Genomic DNA, 19,400 nt, shown 5'->3' on the forward strand with positions numbered 1-19,400 from the left:
ACCAACTGCTTTGACATATCAATCCCATTACTTGCAGTCTGCTTCTTTTGCGTGGCTTATCTAACAATTAACTCTTCTGTCAGCTTTGCATACTTTTTCCTTTGTCCTATGGAGAATAAACACTTCTCACTCTCTCTCTAACCTTAAAAGATTTATCGTTAATTCTTTTCACAATAATCATGTATATTTTTTCCAGTATTCTGTAACTTTTAACAGTCAAGCTGCAGACAATTTGTAAGGATTGGCCCTCTTCTGACATAGCAGCCAAACCACTTTACAGAAAGTGGACACAGATAAAAAAATTTTGGCATGTACAATATCACTATGGATATAGGTATTGCATAAAATGTATGTATTACAACTTCTGAATGTCAGTTGGAACATCATCATTTAATTACAAAAAAATAATTAAGTTAATAATATAAAAAATCATATAAGCACCCACAGAAAAATAACAACCATTACAAAAATTAGTAAAGTACAAAATTGTCATGTAGCAGATGTCACGTGTCAAATTTACGAAAGTTAGTAAGGTACAAAATTGTCATGTATCACATATCATATATAAAATTTACAAAAGTATCATGTTTCACATCTGATAATTAAAAATATATTTATATAATACTATATGGTACAATACTGGAATGTATATTCAAATCAGCATGATTTCAGCTCAGGTAAAACAGGTATTAGAAAGAGAGATCAAGATTCTCCAAACGCCTTACTAAGGCACATCCAGGTGTTATTAGCATTTGAAATTTGTCAATATAAAGTTAAAAGTTTACATTCCCAACTTGTATCCATACTTTCAGAGTCTTGGTTTCTTTGCATGTCCTTCAACTGACATAGCACAAACAGTTGCCAGATCTTGAGGGTGTGCTTCTGCTTCAAGATTCCTTTTTCTGACTGGAGATGACGACGGTGACTCCTGGCGAAGAGTTTCAACATCATTGAAGATAACCTGAGCACCACCACTGACAGTTGGAACAACATCTCCCTGGAAAATCACAAGGTTCAAAACTCATTCCAATTTTAGTATACAAACTGAGCGAACAACAGAAAATAACCTTACATTTTTGACTTCTAAAGTGCTAAAAATGACTAGATAAGTTAGAAACAGCTGTAGAATGCCCAGGGTGAGGGGATTTAATGCTGTTATACTTTCCTCACCAGCAACCAGTCTTCGATAAGGAATAACCTAAATACAGGGTTATTACAAATGATTGAAGCGATTTCACAGCTCTACAATAACTTTATTATTTGAGATATTTTCACAATGCTTTGCACACACATACAAAAACTCAAAAAGTTTTTTTAGGCAGTCACAAATGTTCGATATGTGCCCCTTTAGTGATTCGGCAGACATCAAGCTGATAATCAAGTTCCTCCCACACTCGGCGCAGCATGTCCCCATCAATGAGTTCGAAAGCATCGTTGATGCGAGCTCGCAGTTCTGGCACGTTTCTTGGTACAGGAGGTTTAAACACTGAATCTTTCACATAACCCCACAGAAAGAAATCGCATGGGGTTAAGTCGGGAGAGTGTGGAGGCCATGACATGAATTGCTGATCATGATCTCCACCACGACCAATCCATCGGTTTTCCAATCTCCTGATTAAGAAATGCCGAACATCATGATGGAAGTGCGGTGGAGCACCATCCTGTTTAAAGATGAAGTCGGTGCTGTCGGTCTCCAGTTGTGACATGAGCCAATTTTCCAGCATGTCCAGATACACGTGTCCTGTAATGTTTTTTTCGCAGAAGAAAAAGGGGTCGTGAACTTTAAACCGTGAGATTGCACAAAACACGTTAACTTTTGGTGAATTGCGAATTTGCTGCACGAATGCGTGAGGATTCTCTACCGCCCAGATTCGCACATTGTGTCTGTTCACTTCACCACTAAGAAAAAATGTTGCTTCATCACTGAAAACAAGTTTTTCACTGAACGCATCCTCTTCCATGAGTTGTTGCAACCGCGGCGAAAATTCAAAGAGTTTGACTTTGTCATCGGGTGTCAGGGCTTGTAGCAATTGTAAATGATAAGGCTTCTGCTTTAGCCTTTTCCGCAAGATTTTCCAAACCGTCGGCTGTGGTACGTTTAGCTCCCTGCTTGCTTTATTCGTCGACTTCTGCGGGCTACGCGTGAAACTTGCCCGCACACGTTCAACTGTTTCTTCGCTCACTGCAGGCCCACCCGTTGATTTCCCCTTACAGAGGCATCCAGAAGCTTTAAACGGCGCATACCGTCACCGAATGGAGTTAGCAGTTGGTGGATCTTTGTTGAACTTCGTCCTGAAGTGTCGTTGCACTGTTATGACTGACTGATGTGAGTGCATTTCAAACACGACATACGCTTTCTCGGCTCCTGTCGCCATTTTGTCTCACTGCGCTCTTGAGCGCTCTGGCGGCAGAAACCTGAAGTGCAGCTTCAGCCGAACAAAACTTTATGAGTTTTCCTACGTATCTGTAGTGTGTAGTGACCATATGTCAACGAAAGGAGCTACAGTAAATTTATGAAATCGCTTCAATCATTTGTAATAGCCCTGTACTTGTCCTGTTAGTAGCAGAACACATTACTTCCTACCAACTCGTTTTACATATAAAATGCTACAAATAGTCTCAGTTGATATTGTGTGGCCACTGCACGGGAAAACATTTAGTAACAGATGGTGGTTAAAATTATTAAATGATATAAACCCATTTTTCCTCAGCTCTTCAGTGTGTGATGGAACATACTTCTGATCTCTCTCTCTCTCCTTTCCTTTCTTGTAACAATCAACCAATCAACAATAATGTGTGACAAGAATGTAGGTCAGCACGCCTCTGACTGAGCTTGAAATTCTCCAATTTTCTGACAGTCATTTTGTGAGACGTACTTCGGAGGAAGTAATATGTTGCCTGATAAACACAAAATGCAAGCTCTTAGAATTATACTGGTAGCAGAAAACCTCTCCATAATGTCCAACACCTCTCTAGTAGTGTCTGTTACTGGAACTGGATAATTATCTGAGGCACTAGTACTTGCATAATAAAATACCAACAAAATGTGTGGCTCTTCTTTGGACCTTCTCTGTCAGACCTACTTGGAAAGTGTCCCCAACTGAGAAGTAGTACTAAATAAACTGCTTGATGGGGGTTTTGCAAGCTGGCTCTTTCATGGATACTTTACATTTCCTTAGGATGAGTCGTAATCTGAGCTTGCTTTTCCAAATAAGGAATTTCATGTAATGAAAGAGACTCTGAATAGTTCCAATTATTTTGTAGTCGTTATTGTGCCCATAGGTATAATGTTGACATGGAGATGAAGCACTAATGGGTCTTTTCAGTTAAATATGCACAACAAGTTTTACTTTAACCATGGTGAAGACAACTGCAAGTCAGTGCACCAAGCACTGATTTTCCATTCCATTATTACTTACCTCAATATCTGTCAGTTTGGTTAATGAATAATGATTGGAACGAAGGACTATATGCAGAGGTAGGAAAAACCACGGGATAGCGATACGCATATATACAGATGGCGGTAGTATTGCGTACACAAGGTATGAATGGCAATGCATTGGCAGAGCTGTCATTTGTACTCAGGTGATTTGCATAAATAGGTTCCTGATGTGATTATGATCACATGATGCGAATTAGCAGACTTTGAAAGCGGAACGGTAGTTGGAGCTGGCTGATGGGACATTCCACTTCAGGAATTGTTAGAGCATTTAGTATTCAGAGATCTACAGTGTCAAAGAGTGTGCCAAGAATACCTAATTTCAGGCATTATCTCTCACCATGGACAACACACTGGCTGACGGCCTTCACTTCACAACTGAGAGCAGTGGCATTTGCATAGTTGTCAGTGCTAAAAGACAAGCAACACTGTGTGAAATAACTGCAGGAATCAATGCAGGATGTATAACGAACATATCAGTTAACACATTACAACGAAATCTGGCGTTAATGGGCCTGCAGTGCCTCTCTTGAGCTTGTGACCATATTGGCTGAAGCCCAGACAACTGGAAAACCATGGTCTGGTCAGATGATTCCCACTTTCAGTTGGTAAGAACTACTGAAGATTCGATTGTGGCGGAGACCCCATGAAGCTATGGACCCATGTTGGGAACAAGGCACTGTGCAGCCTGGTAATGACCCATAATGATGTGGACTGTGTTTAGATGGAATGGAGGAGGCCTCTGGTCCAACTGAACCAATCATTGACTGGAAATTGTTATGTTCAGCTACCTGGATATGACTGGTGCCCATTCATGGACTTAATATTCCCAGATAACGATGGAATTTTTATGGATGACAAAGCACTATGTCACTGGTCCACAATTGTTCATGACTGGTTTGAAGAACATTCTGGACAATTTAAGCTAATGATATGGCCACCCAGAATGCCTGTCATGAATCCAATCAAACATTTATGGGACATAATCAAGATATCAGTTATGTGTACAAAATCCTATACTGGCAAAACTTTCGCAATTATGGACAGCTATAGCAGCAGGATGGTTCAGCATTTCCGCAGGGGACTTCCCACAACTAGCCGAGTTCATGCTATGTCTAGTAGCTACACTATGCTGGGAAAAAGGAGGTCTGACACGATATCAGAAGGTAACCCATGACTTTTGTCACTTTAGTGTACATTCCATAGTGAAACAATTTTGGGAAGCAATTCAGCATTTCAACCTTACCTGTTATTTCCCGTTTTGGTCCAGAATGTTCAATTAGTGGCTACATAGGTGATTTTTATCCACATACTGACTTTATGTATAACCACAAGTTCTTAAGAATTATTGACAGATTAGTTGCAAAATTATACTTTTGAACTTGCTAAACACTTTCATTGCTTTCCTTATGCTTAGCTTTTGTTTGTCAATAAGTTCTCTTTGCTTTCAATTATTGAAGCATGTCAAATCTCTCCTATCGATAACAGCATAACTTGGATGTACATATCTAAACAACAGTGTGTAATACCTTTCAATTTTACCTATGTATGCCCTCCATTGTTCTTTGGACTGTATGTTTGACTTTGGCTGCTCAGAGTTCCTTATCGTACTTGCTAAGCAAAAACATTTTTTCTAACTCCCTTAATACTCCTTTTAGCACAGGTAGTAATTGATGATGCAACAGCATTGGGGTCATTGATTTGCTCATCTGTAGTAACTGAATTGCAAAGTACATGTGTTAGTTACTAGGAGATCTAGGATATTGCCGTCATGAGTCAGTTCTCTAACTTTACAAGTCCACAGTGATATAGGGATGTTTCAGTTCTGGACTACAAATATTTTACATCAGGCAATTAATTTTGATTTATTTATTTTATGTATCAAATGGCTTTGCAAGTGCAAGTACGAACATTGAGATGCTTAAAATAGATAACATATATTTTATATATGTACAATATGTTCGATTATGATACAGATACAGAACAAATACCAATACATAAACAACAAACGCCAGTACATTTAACATTCACATGAGAGAATAGTTGTGGTGGAAGGGTAACAATAACCCACAACAAAGTTAAATCCAAATGAGGCAGCCACTCAATAGCAGCCGGGCTGGCCTCGATTTTCCAGAGAACCTACGTTACGGGCAACGTTGTACTAATGTAGCAAAGTTTGATCACCATTTTCACAGTCCCACATTGGGTTATCAGTAAATAAATGTCGTGTGACTAGGGCCTCCCATTTGGTAGACTGGTCGCCTGGTGCAAGTCTTTTGAGTTGACGCTACTTCGGCAACTTTCACATCAATGATGATGATGATGATGACAACACAACACCCAGTCCCTGAGCGGAGAAAATCTCTGACCCAGCCGGGAATCAAACCTGGGCCCCTTTGCATGGCAGTCTGTCACGTTGACCTCTCAGCTGTCGGCGCAGATGGGTTACCAGTGGTACCCTACTTATAAATTATGGATTTAGATTTTGCACATTCAGTTCTTACACAATTTAACTGACAGCATATTTTGTGGGGAAGTTGCATTCCTGGAATTGTTGCTTGGCGGTCTTCTATATTATTGCAGTTTACATCAGCGTTATTCCACTCAGCTTTCCAGAATTTACAGTTGTCATAGGCAAGTATTCAGTCTTTCCATATCAGTGTTCTTGATTTCAGTATTCATCTAGTACTTGGTGTGTAGGTAGCAGTCTTTGTATGCCTGGGTGATTTATTTTTTGCCATTCCTGGACTAATGCCTTCCATCTTCAGATTTCTGGTGGAGCAATATTTGACAGGACATAAAGCCATGCTAGCAGAGTCAACATTAATGTTCCTGTTATTATGCTCATAGTTTTACTGAACTGGACATCAATTTTCTTTACCTAGGTACTCCAACTCCACACAGGGGCGCACTACTCACCCACAGAGTAGACCAGTGCTTGTGTTGCAGTGCATAGTGTAATTGCATCTGCTCCTCGTGTTGTACCCACTAATTTCTAAATGATGTTATTTTCGGTTTTCAATTCCTGGCAAGTTAATGACGGGCATACTGCCTCCAGGATGGTGTCTCCCAGGCTGCGTCAGCAGCATGGCAGAAGTTTTACACAAATGGTGGCCAAACTGGACATAGAGCCTCTCATGGTCAACAGCAGCATGTGCAACCTCAACAAAGAAAGCTCGCTTCAGAACTCTGAGACAATTTCAGTCTTTTATGACATTTTTGGGACTCTAGCACAAATAATTTTATGTGTTCGAAAAACTGTTTGCACTCAGATTTGAAGATGGTCATCACAGGCTGAAATTAAAAGTTCTTTATATGCTCTAAGTAATTTCCAGATAAGATGTTGATGTAAATATACCATAACCCCAGTATCGTTAGAATGTGTGCGACTCCATTTTGCAGGTGGCAAGGTGAAGTCTTTCCTATTACAATAGTGTGTCAGATAAAACTTGGAGAATACCGAAGATAAGTTTGCTGATGTGTTCTGTTAATGCACTAGTGCAGGAGGTTTTACAACTACCATGTTTGACTAAAATTTAATGTGCGCCTTCAATTAGATTGTTTCACATACAGAACTGATAATAACCACACTCAATAATGAGTTCTTACTACAACAGTTGTCACCACAACTGATATTCAACCAAAATTAAAGCTTCTGATGCTATTCACTTCTTGTTTCAACCAGCTTTCTGTTCCCGCTACTATGTGGACATTATTATTGAAAGTGATGCTAATTCTAGAGCCTCACCATTCACCCTGCTGATGTTATCTAGTACCACATAAATAAAATTTTCTCTTACTGAACTGCATGGATGAATATTCTTTGTGATACATGAAGCAAACTGATTTGCTCTTACCCGATTGCAGTATGCAATACATCATTGAGTTGGTGGAGGGTTTCCTCCACTTTCTCTTATGTATTTGGCTATCCCAGTAGTTTCTTCCTGTATATAGCGCCTGCCTGAATTATTGAAGGGGTCTAAATCTCTCCACTCGACACCGGAGGTGAAGAAATATCACACCGATATTGTTGCAAAATCATCTGACCTCTATTTCAAGCCCTCCACTGGACACAAACCAAAAGGACTGCAATCACTTCTGGATAGCTGGAAATTACTTTGTCAGCTGTGCTTCAACAGTCCGTATAGGCTACCTATGTTCATCGATTTGGCATGTTGTGTAGAAAAACTGAGAACAGTGTTTGAGCCATATCGATATGAGCTACGATCTGCGGCAGGAAAACCGGCTTAGTAAAGTGCCCCCTACTAGCTCTGATTCACTCTCAACAGTGGGCAGCACTCAAAGTGAGTTAATAATTCGTAAGGTGATAGCCATGCACCCACCATCTACATTTACCTTCCACTCAGAGATTTTCGAATCCACCGCTGTCTGTCATTTGCCCTTGGGTGAATGTCATTTGCCCTTGGGTGAAGACAAACCAGCCACTCTGTGTGCATTAGCAGGTGCAGCCACTTTTGTGTGCACAGCAGGTGCAGTTTCATCAGGGTTTCCAGGGGATTCCAGAGGCGACTCAGATGCCCAACTGTGCCGCAGCCAGCAGCAGACGGAAACCAGTTGATCAAGACCAATTCCCTCTCATGCCAGCACACAACAAGCAAAGCCCATAATTCTACAGAACTATATAATGAGCACAAAGGAATGTACCAACACAAGCAACCAGACTTACTAAAAGAAAAACAGGAAGACTGCAACAATAAGAGATCCAATTAAGTGACTGCTGTGCTGGAGGTAGAACAAAGTTACCACTATTAAAATGGCAATAGAATAAACTACTTCACAAAAATAAAAGCTATCATATTTATCCCACTAAACAATGGAAAGTGCATGATGGACTAACAAGAAAGCCATAAGTGTTTGAGTTGTGCTTATGTGAATGTATTTTCTGTTTTGAAAGGAGGACTTTTTTTCTCCAAAAGGTCAAATGTTTAGCAGGCTTTTTCATTCAGCCCATCTCCAACTCAGCACTCCCTCTATGGTGTTACTGGTACTTTACCCTTTTCATTTTGTATTCATCCCATTATAAGATTATCCTGAATATAAGACAATCCCCTTCTTTTTTAAGAGGTTATTTGATTTTTTTTAATATATATTCTGGCTAACCAAAAATACAAACTATTTTATTGATATAAAGTGTCTTCTTAAAAAGGTTAACATCGTACCTATTCTAACCTTATACTATTTAATGACTGTCTATAGCTTGATAATACAAAGACAAATAAAACGAAACTATTTATATTCATTTATTACTATCATTATTATTAATTTTTTACTACTTAAGTCAGTTGTTTACCTATGGTATCACTATTTTTAATAATAATAATTTTAATTTGAAAGCATACTGGCATTCTTCCTTCCTGACACTTCTCACATAGACATCATCTTCTGAGCCATCCACAGAACCGGCAATGCAACACTTTTTGAATCATTTCGTAATAGATTCACTTGAGATTCTGCCATTGGCAGTAAAGATGTACTGGCCAAGCAATGATACTGAGGGTTTAAATTCTTCCCAGGAGCAAGGACATGGTTGCCTAGAAGCCACTCACTCTAAAGCTGCCACAGCTGAGCCTTAAAAGGTCTACTCATAAAAGCATCTGTCACCTGAAGTTCTGAGGTCATGCTACCAAGAATTATTATCAGGTCTGTGTTGTTCTTTGTTTCATGGGTTAGGTGTCTCATGAAAGAATCCAGCACTAACTTTTTTCTTCTGTTAAGAAAAGCACAAGGTATTCTCTTCCAAATGAGCTTTAGCCAATCTAGCATCTTAGCAAGTAATATAAACTCTGCATATCAAAATGGAAAAGTGTCCAATTGGGTTACCGTATGTCCTAGCAATACGTTGTGCTGTTTCGTTGGATTGATTATCTGTATTACTAAATGGCTGTGATCATCCGCACCCAGTCACAGGTCGCCTATATAATGGCTTCCAGGGGCAACAAAAATTTGATTTGATATGACTTAATGTAACACTGATTAAGTTTAAAATGCTGTCAATCTACTCCTTAAAATGTATAATCCTAGTGACTTCCATCAAACTTTATATGCAATTTCAAACCTTTTCAAAACTTGTTCTAAACAACATATCCAAGGCGTTTGATACACATTTACACAGTTGGTAGCAGGGCTAAACTTGCTACCCGCTCACTATTCCCCTCCCTGCGTTCATACTAGTGCTTGGCCAAGCTGGAGTCACTGTTGCTCCTCCAACCATTACAAATTCTTCAAATTAAATCTGCATGTGACCTCAATTGCCAAAGCTTCATCTGTAAATGTAAGATGACCCCATTATTAAGCTATCACATTATATAAAAATGAACTCATTGGCAGCAGTTAATCTGCAAATGTAAGATGACTGTGTATTTTTCAAATGATGAATTTGGAAAAAGTCTCATTATTTTATTCACGGCTGTAATTTTCAGCAACTGTAGTTCATAGCTTTCAAAATAAAATTGTGAAGGAAAAAAACAAACCCTCATCTGAAAGGTGGGTAAATACATTATGCAGACACTGGCAGTTACACGTCTACAAGCAAGCATACATTCAAGTGGACAATGATTAGCATTTCAAATGCTTTGTTATTCTGCACTTCTGTTGACATTCAAGACAGTAACTGGTATACTGAAGCTAGTTAGTTTGAATTCAAGGCTTAATACACAATGAAGAATAAATGCTCAGAGATGATACTAGCCATCCTACAGATTTTGCTTCTGTTCAATTATACTTAGAGAATAGAGTATATTGTATCAATATTTAGGAATATAGGATACCACTCACCAAATATCAAACATGTTGAATCATCAAAGACACACACACACACACACACACACACACACACACACACACAAAGAGACTGAAAACTCTGTTAGCTTTTGGAATAAATATAAATCCTTTGCCATGTGTGTGTGTGTGTGTGTGTGTGTGTGTGTGTGTGTGTGTGTGTGTAACTCTTTGCTCCAGTGGAGCTGCCCCTAAAGCATTATGCAGTGTGTTAAGTGGCTACAAGAAAATGCATAATAGGAGCTGACCATCAACTTTCACTCACACATGCTCACAGTTTATGTAACAGATATGAGGTTTGTTCCATAAGTTAGGCAACTTTGTCCACAAAATTTTTCTCCGCTTACTTTTTACTTATGGTGCAGGATCTCTTTTGAAATGCTTTCCTCCACAATTGATACACCACTTCCTACACTGTTTACACTAGCAGAAGCAGTCTTGGTACACCTCTTGTTGGATTTGCGAAGTGTTGTCTGCGGATCTTCTTTCATCTCATCTATCGTTGCAAATCTGCGTTCTTTCAGTGGGGTTTTCAACTGTGGGAATAAGAACATGTCCACAGGGGCCATGTCTGGAGAGTACAGAGGATGAGGCAGCACAGTGAGTTCGTTTTTAGTGCAATAGTCACCCACCAACAGGGATGAACGTGCGGATGCATTATCGTGATGCAAGAGCATGAATTGTCTCGCCACATTTCAGGCAGTTTCCTTCACACATTTTCTCACAGGCATCGCAATACGTCCTGATAGTACCATCGATTAACAATTTGTCCATGTGGCTTTGAATTCATGATCAACTAATCCTTCACAGTCAAAGAAAACTATCAACATAGCATTGACATCTGGTCCGACCTTGTGAATTTTCCTGGCCCATTGTGAAGATTGAAACTTCACGTCAACATCGTAGCCGTAGACTCGTGTCTCATCACCAGTTATGACTCTATTAAGGAGCATCTCGTTCTCATTTGCGTGATCCAAAAGCTCTTCACAGGTTGCGAGGCAAAGGTCTTTCTGGTCTTGACTCATGAGCTGTGGGCCAAAGTTGGTGGCAACACTATGCATTCCAAGATGCTGTGTCAGGAGTTTGTGACACAATCCAACTGAAATGTTACATTCTTCTGCAGTCTCTTGGACAGCCAGTCTTTGATTGGCAAGCACAATTTCACTGACGTTCCTGACGTGAGTGTCATCAGCAGATGTCGACAAGGGTCATCTTTAACTTCCACCTGGACATTGTTAAACCGCATGAACCATTCATAACACAGTGTGGCTTAAGAAATCATCATCGTAGGCTTCCAGCATCATTTGGTGCATCTGTGTAAAGGTTTTCTTCAGTTTCACACAAAATTTAATGCGGACACATTCCTCCTCTAACTCTGCCATCTCAAATACAGCACTGAACAATAACTAACAGACATACAACAATGTGATTTCCAAAAGTTACACATTAAACACAAGTGCGTGCAGGAACGCCAACCACATTTAGCTTCAACACACCATTGGCATGACAATATGAATGCTTCGGAATTTTTAGAACAAAGCTCACAGACGACTTTTGATAATTTGGTGCATATTGAATCTGTGTGGAGGTTCCAAGTTAGTTTGAAATCCAAGTTTACACTCAGAAGTTTAACCAACATACAATCGTTGTTTATTACATTTTCAGTTTTATTTTGGTTTACAGTTAATCATTGTCTTTAAACCAGATAGTAGAAATTCTTAGGTTGGCCTTGCTTTGTTCTTTTAGGTACTCTATGTCATTTCCAAATGCAATGAAAGTGGTATAATTAGCAGATAGAACAGATTTACATGGCTTGATACTAGGTAGGCATGATAATATTAGAATCCAATGATTCACAGTCTACTGTCTTGCTCAGGTCAATTGGTAGGGCATCAACAGATTATTTTGCTTCAAAAGTAATGAATTTCAATGTGGATGAATTTTCCCTGAAGCCATACAGAGTGTTTGTCTCTGTTACATTGCAAGTGAAATGTTTGTAAATTTGTTGATGCATGCAATGTTCTACTATTAGCAAAACAACTTGTCTCATTTTTTATGTAGTGGGACAACTCTTTAAGCGTGCTGACAAAGGATAAATCATAGAAATCCCATTTTTTAGTACACAAAAGTGGTTGTAGCACAATATCCGGAATCTTTTTAACAACTAATTTTAACAGACCATACAAGTCTTCTGATTTTGAGTTGCTGAATTTTGATATAGCTACTGCACCACCAATGACAACAATTTGTGTACACTTGAATGTACATGTTGCACGTCTGTTAAGCAATATGAGTAACTTTGTACCCTTTCCCCCCCAGATGTTTATTAATGCCTTATTTATAGTTGTCATTTTGTTGAGTTGAGTGTCCCTTACCACCAGAAAAAAAATGAAGTTATTCATTTCATCAAATGTGATACAGGTAGTATTACAAGTGGTTCTATTAGTATTACCCACACTGATTTGGTAAATCTCCAAGAAGCCTTGCATTTATTTTGTGGTTTCTCAATAAAGTTACTATTTGCCATTCGTTTCTATTTTATAATTAATTTATAATACCTGAACTGGACCTCTTCTTTTCTTGAAGGTACTAAAGTCTACTTCACCGTGCTTTGGTCTGATATGGATATTGATGACCTGTGTTCTTAATTTTTTGAGGTCAGGTGTGAACCATTGATGTAAACTCCTATGATTACTTTTGCTTGGTTTCCCCTCGAGTCTTTTTAATACTTAGGGCAGCACTTATTAAACATATTAGAAACAAGACTGACAAGGCCGTCAAAAATTTCATCGACAATGAGATGGAAGTTGGAGCATTCTATCATAAACAGTTGTGAGCTGAAAGTGTTGATTTGGGTATCATTAACAATTCTAACTCATTTGGGTTGTTCACATTGCTCTGTGGATTTTTTATCAGAAATTTTACCATATCCTTCATACAGAAACTAGCAATTTTTACCATGGGTTTTTGTGTTGCATTAATATAAATCTTGTTTTTGCGCATCAGCTTCAGCTCTTATAGGGAAGTAGCCAATTTTTTGTTTTGTACATGATATTTCTATTTTTCCATATTGGATACAATTGTATGAAGGCAGCATTTGTCTTTTTAATGCGGTTTTTCACGTCATCTCCAGCTCCACCATCTTCCGCCACTAGACTACCCAGATACAGGAATGAGTTAACAGTCTCCACCCGCTGCTCACCTATTAACAGTGGCACCTCCATGTTCCCTGAATTCACTCTCATTTCCTTTGTTTTGCCTATATTTATCTTGAGGCCAGCAGTCTCTGCTTCTTCTTTCAGCAAGTTTAATTTAGCTTGCATATCTGCAGCATTGGAGCTAATAAAACTATGTTGTCTGCAAAATCCAAATCCTTCAGACGTTCGTGGATCCCCCACTGGATTCCTCGTCTCCTGCCTGCTGTGACTCTTCTCATAACAGAGTCTAGAACGAGTAGAAAAAGTGTTGGTGACAAAATGCAACCCTGCCGGACTCCAGTTGTTACTTTTATGGGCTCTGTCATATTTCCCTTGTGGAGTACACAGCATTTGTAGCCATCATATAGATCTTTTATGATGTTTAAGATCTTCTTTGGTATGCCACAAATGTGAAGGCTGTCCTTCTGTACGCCAGTGAAAGCTGGGAATGGATAAAAAGATAACATCCCAGTTACAAAGCTTCATAAACAGATGTCTTCGACGCATCATGAATATCTGGTGGCCAGAAAAAATATGTAATGAGGAGCTCTGGCAAATAACAAACCAGATACCTATAGAAGACCAGATACGAGAGAGAAAGTGGGGCTGGTTGGGGCACACCTTGAGAAAAACAGATGGAGCCATCGAGAAAAATGCATTGGAATGGAATCCCCAGGGAACAAGGAAGAGAGGAAGACCAAGGGGCACATGGAAGAGGACAGTGGAAGAGGAAGCAAAGAGAGTTGGCAAGACCTGGGCAGAATTGAGGCAAATGGCCAAAGACAGGGACGGATGGCGAGTTCTCCTGGACGCCCTACGCCCCCATAGGGGCCAAAGGAATTAAGTCAAGTAAGTCAAGTTCAGTGTGCTGGCCAGTCTGTGGACGATTTTTAAGGTGATTTTCCATCTGCCTCGGCGAATGCGGGCTGGTTCCCCTTATTCCGCCTGTTACACTATGTCGCTGATTGCTGCGCAAACACTTTCTCTATGTACACCTACACCAAAATTACTCTACCTCGCAAAAATTGGGGTTACATTCGTCTGGTGTGAGACATTCCTTTGAGGGGGGGGGGTCATCTACTGGGGGCCAAACCGCACAATAACCCTGGATTCGGTGTGGGGCAGCGCTGGGGTGAGTGGACTGCTGTAGCCTGAGGGCTACGGTGGGGACGGAGCCTCTGCGTCGTTTCTAGGGCCCCAGTTCCATACAATAGAATCTCCTACGTATTGCTCACATAGGGAGCGTGAGGATAACATTATTAATAATTACTACATGCACAAAGGCATTCAAACAATCATTCTTTCCACACGGTACAATGGGAAATATACTCTTTCATTTACTTTATGATGGTTTGCAGAGTGTAGATGTAGATGCATAAATTTCTTTCTTGATTTGTTATAACATTTTCCTGAGATAACAGCTGTCTTGTCGACATGTTATTTGCACAAAGGACATTGTGTGTCAGCTAAATACACTGAGCAAGTGAAAGTGGTTTGTTATCGTAATCCTAATGTTAAAGTTAGATGGTTCTATCTAATACCTGGAAATGCAAAACTTGTCAACCCTTTGAATGGTTAACGTTTTATAAGGGGGAGGGGAAAAAAAGGTGAGAGAAGTTTTGGAAAGACCTTTGATGTGCAGCAACATTATGCTGTATATTTTCGTATTACAAAAGTATAAATTCAAATTGCACCAAACACGGCATGTTAGTTTCTGGAGCGTTGAAACTGAGATTGCGATGCCCTTTTTGAAGCCAATCATATCTCATGCCACATGATCTCACCAGCCGATGACAGCAGATATTCAGAGCATAGGACACATGTTATAGTCTGACAACAGCAAGATCACTGCTAAGCAGCGTGAACAAACAAAGAGGAAGTCTTTTCTTTCCTTTTTCTTAAGTATGGTTTTAGGGCACAAAACTGCTATGGTCATAAATACCCAATCTGTGACTGAAATTTAAATCAGCAGCAATAGGAGCGAAAGAAGCAGGGAAACTAAAAACTGAAGGAAATCTTTAGAAAACTTTTATTGAGGCGGAGGGTTCCCCGAAAAGAGCTTCAAATGATCGATGTCATCTCGCTGACACTGATAAACTCAAGAATGAGATCGGCTGAGTGCGTGTCATCTAGTAAAAGGGGAGATATATCAGGCAACAGCCGTAAATGAGCACGGATTAAAATAGGGGCACTGAAGTAAAAGGTGTCTCACCGTCCACTGTTGAGAGCAGTGGGGACAAAGCGGGAGAGGATTGCCACTTAAAACATGTCAATGGCTAAAAAGACAGTGCACAATCCGGAGTCTAACTAAAATTCTCTCCTCCCGACGACGAGACCGGGAGGAAGAGGTCGAAGCACAGGGAAGAAGTTTTATGTCCTGTAATTTATTATTGGGAAGTGCAGACCAATGTGTATGCCATAAAAGAGCAACGCAACAACATAAAACGCTCTGGAGCCTGGCAAAGGAAACCATGCGAACAGCGGGTCGGGGAAGAGAGACTGCAACCTTTGCCGCTATATCGGCTGCGTCGTTTCCGCGAGTACAACCATGCCCTGGGATCCAGAGGAAAGCCACAGAGACACCACCCAAGTAGAGCATGTGGAGACAGTTCTGAATCCGGTGGACCAGAGGGTTGACGGGATAAAGAGCTTGGAGGTTGAGAAGAGAGCCGAGCAAATTCGAGCATATAATATACTGTATTCACTGATGGCGACATATGTATTGGACAACCTGGAGAACAACGTAAAGCTCCGCAGTAAAAACCAAACACTGGTCGGGTAGCCGAAATCTAATTGAGGTGTTGCCAACAATATAGGCACTCCCAACACCACAGGTGGTCTTTGCGCCCTCACTATAAACGAAAGTGCACATAGAGCAGCAAATGCCCAACGATAAACTATAGCAGGGGTTCTGTCCTTGGCAAGCTGGCGCAGGTCACAGAGAAGGCAGGTACGGGGGGCGAAGTCAAGGTGGTGCCATACCCCCTTTCATCAAGAAAGTTTTAGGAAATTGGAAGGAAAGGGAATGTAGCAGCTGACGGAAGCAGACTCCCAGTGGTGGTAGAGAGGAAGGGCGGCCTGCGTACCCTAAATCCAAGGAGGTGTCGAACAAGAGGGCATGGGATGGATGAGTAAGCATGGAAGACAGATGCCAAGCATAACGACTCAGGACAGCTCGCCGATTGGACAGTGGAGGTCCAGCAGTCTCAGCATAAAGGCTCTCCAAGGGGCTGGTGTAAAAAGCTTCAGACGCTAAATGCAATCCACGGTGATGGACAGAGCCTAGACACCGAAGAATAGATGGCCATGCACAGGAATAAACTATGCTTCCATAGTCCAATTTTGAGTGCACTAAGGCACAATATAGGTGGAGGATGATCACTTGGTCCGCTCCCCAGGAGGTACCACACAGAACATGGAGGGTGCTGAGGGATCGCAGACGAGCCAGAAGATAGTAAACGTGGAAAGACCAGCACAGTTTTCTGGCAAATATAAATCCCAAGAATTTGGTGACGTCCGCAAACGGAAGATCGACAGGGCTTAGATGTCGGGAAGGCAGATAAAACTCGGTACGACGCCAAAAATTTACACACATGATCTTATTGGGAGAATATCAGAAGACGGTTTCGATGCTCCATGAGTGGAGGCAATGGAGACATCCTTGAAGACGTCTCTCAATGATGCTGGTCTGTTGAGAGCTGTAGTGGATTGTAAAATCGTCGACAAAGAGGGAGCCTGAGACATCGGGAAGGAGAAAATCCATAATTGGATTTATGACGATGGCAAACAGTGCAACACTTAGCATGGAGCCCTCGGGCACCCCGTTTCATTTGGTGAAAGTATGGGAGAGAGTAGTGTTCACCAGCACCTTAAATGTGCGCTCTATCATAAATTCACGGATGAAAAGGGGTAGCCGACCTCGAAAGCCACAAGAGAAAAGCGTGTGGAGAATGCCTGTCCTGCAACAGGTATCGTATGCCCTCTTCAGATCAAAAAATGTAGTTACCGTTTGGAGTTTCCTGAGAAAATTGTTCATGATATAAGTGGAGAGGGCAACAAGATGGTCAACTGCGGAATGATGCTTTCGGAAACTGCATTGGGAAGGTGTCAAAAGGCTTTGAGACTCCAGCCACCAGCCTAAACGGCAAATTAGCATACACTCCCTAACCTTACATACCTTACTCATGAGAGAGATGGGGCGATAGCTAGAGGGGACACGTTTGTCCTTTCCAGGTTTCGGAACAGGAAAGACAATAGCTTCCTGCCATCTTCTGGAAAAGGTACTGTTGGTCCAAATTAGATTATAAAGGCAAAGGAGGTAATGCAGATACGTTATGATAAATGCAGCAACATTTGGACACGGATGCCATCTGGTTCTGGGGCAAAAGAGCGAGAGGAGGAGAGTTTGCATTGGAGTTCCCGCATAGAAAAAATGGTATTATAGCTTTCGTGATTTTGAGATGAGAAAGCAAAAGGTTTCATTTCTGCTGCTCGTTTCTTTGGGAGAAAGGCTGGTGTGTAATTTGAAGAGCTCGAAATCTCAGCAAAGTGTTGACCTAAAGAATTAGAAATTGCGACTGGGTCCACTAAGGCATCTAGCGCGACAGTTAACGCAGAGATCGGGGAAAAACTAGATGTGCCGGATAACTGTCAAATTCGACTCCAAACTTCAGATGAAGGAGTGAAGGTGTTAAAGGAGCTGGTAAAGAAGTCCCAGCTTGCCTTCTTGCTATCACAGATGATGCGACAGCATCGCGTATGTAACTGCTTATAGCGGATACAGTTGGCCAACGTAGGATGATGGCGGAAAATGTGAAGAGCACGTCTCTGCTGATGTATTGAGTCACAGCACGCCTCATTCCACCAAGGAACTGGGAGGTGCTGGGGCAAAGGAGAGGTACGAGGCATTGAATGTTCCACCAGCATCTTGAGCTCATAGGTGGCAGATGTGGCTATAATTGAGGGACCTATGGAAAATGGTCAGCAAGAGTAAACCATTCAAAGTGCCGAGCTAGCTGAAAGTACCAACCAAAAGGTCCAAATCAGAGTAGGTTGACGTGGAGGCAGACAAAAAAGTAGGTTCCCCAGTGTTGAGGCAAACAAGATCCACTTGGTGGAAGAGATCAATTAATGGGGAACCTCTCGGACAAGGACGCGGAGATCTCAAAGCGGGTGGTGTGCGTTGAAGTCACTAACCAGCAAATAGGGAGGTGGAAGCTGACCAAGGAGATGAAGGAAATCGGCTCTTGCCACTGGTGAGGACGATGGAATGAATATGGTACAGAGAGAGAAAGAGTCAAGAAGGCAAGACGTACAGCGACAGCTTGGAAGGAACTGTTTAAAGGGATTGGATGATAATGTATAGTATCATGGAAGAGAATCATTAAGTCTCCCACGTGCCGGAGCTCCATCAACAGAGAAGAGATCAAACTGGAACTGATTGGAAAGGAGGGAAGACAAAGCAAACTTGGGGAAGTAGCTTTGTACGTAAGAAGCCTTCATGAGTCTGGGCTTCCGATTTTGGGGCCTGTGATTTAGCAGGAGCTGATGAAGGTTGAGTCTTAGAGTGAGCGGGTGATAGTAGGGAGGTTGAATGCGCTATCTTTGGGTTGGCCGATCTGACGACCGTGGCGCCAAAGGTGAAATCGCAAGTCTGTGCGACTACCTCCTTAGTAGGTCGAGGAGAGGCGAGGACAGTGCTATATTTACCCACTGGGAGCACAGTGGGCTTTCTACTGGTGAATAACGTATGAGCAGCAAAGGTAGACACCTTTTCCTTCATTTGGATTTACTGAATACTGCGTTCATCTTTAAAAATAGGGCAATCTCTAGAGAAAGCAGTGTGGTCGCCCATACAGTTGATGCAATGAGGGGATGGAGGTGGACAATCACCCTCATGGGCATCCCTGTCACAGGTAATGCATTTGGCGATATTTGAACGCGACTGGCTGGTATGATTAGACTGC

At 41.2% G+C, this 19,400-nt stretch overlaps 1 protein-coding gene across 1 annotated transcript in view; it reads right to left on the minus strand.

The window, feature by feature from the left end:
• Positions 1 to 450: 450 nt before the first annotated feature.
• The window catches only part of LOC126468348 (kinesin-like protein KIF23), a 156,606-nt gene continuing 137,656 nt past the window's right edge, over positions 451 to 19,400 (minus strand). Inside the window, exon 15 of the mRNA XM_050096543.1 lies at positions 451 to 997. Within this exon, the coding sequence (XP_049952500.1) occupies positions 809 to 997 (189 nt within the window). The 3' untranslated portion in view covers positions 451 to 808. The remainder of the gene's footprint in view (positions 998 to 19,400) is intronic.

Source organism: Schistocerca serialis, chromosome 1 (assembly GCF_023864345.2).
Source record: "Schistocerca serialis cubense isolate TAMUIC-IGC-003099 chromosome 1, iqSchSeri2.2, whole genome shotgun sequence".
In the NCBI taxonomy this organism is placed as follows: domain Eukaryota; kingdom Metazoa; phylum Arthropoda; class Insecta; order Orthoptera; family Acrididae; genus Schistocerca; species Schistocerca serialis.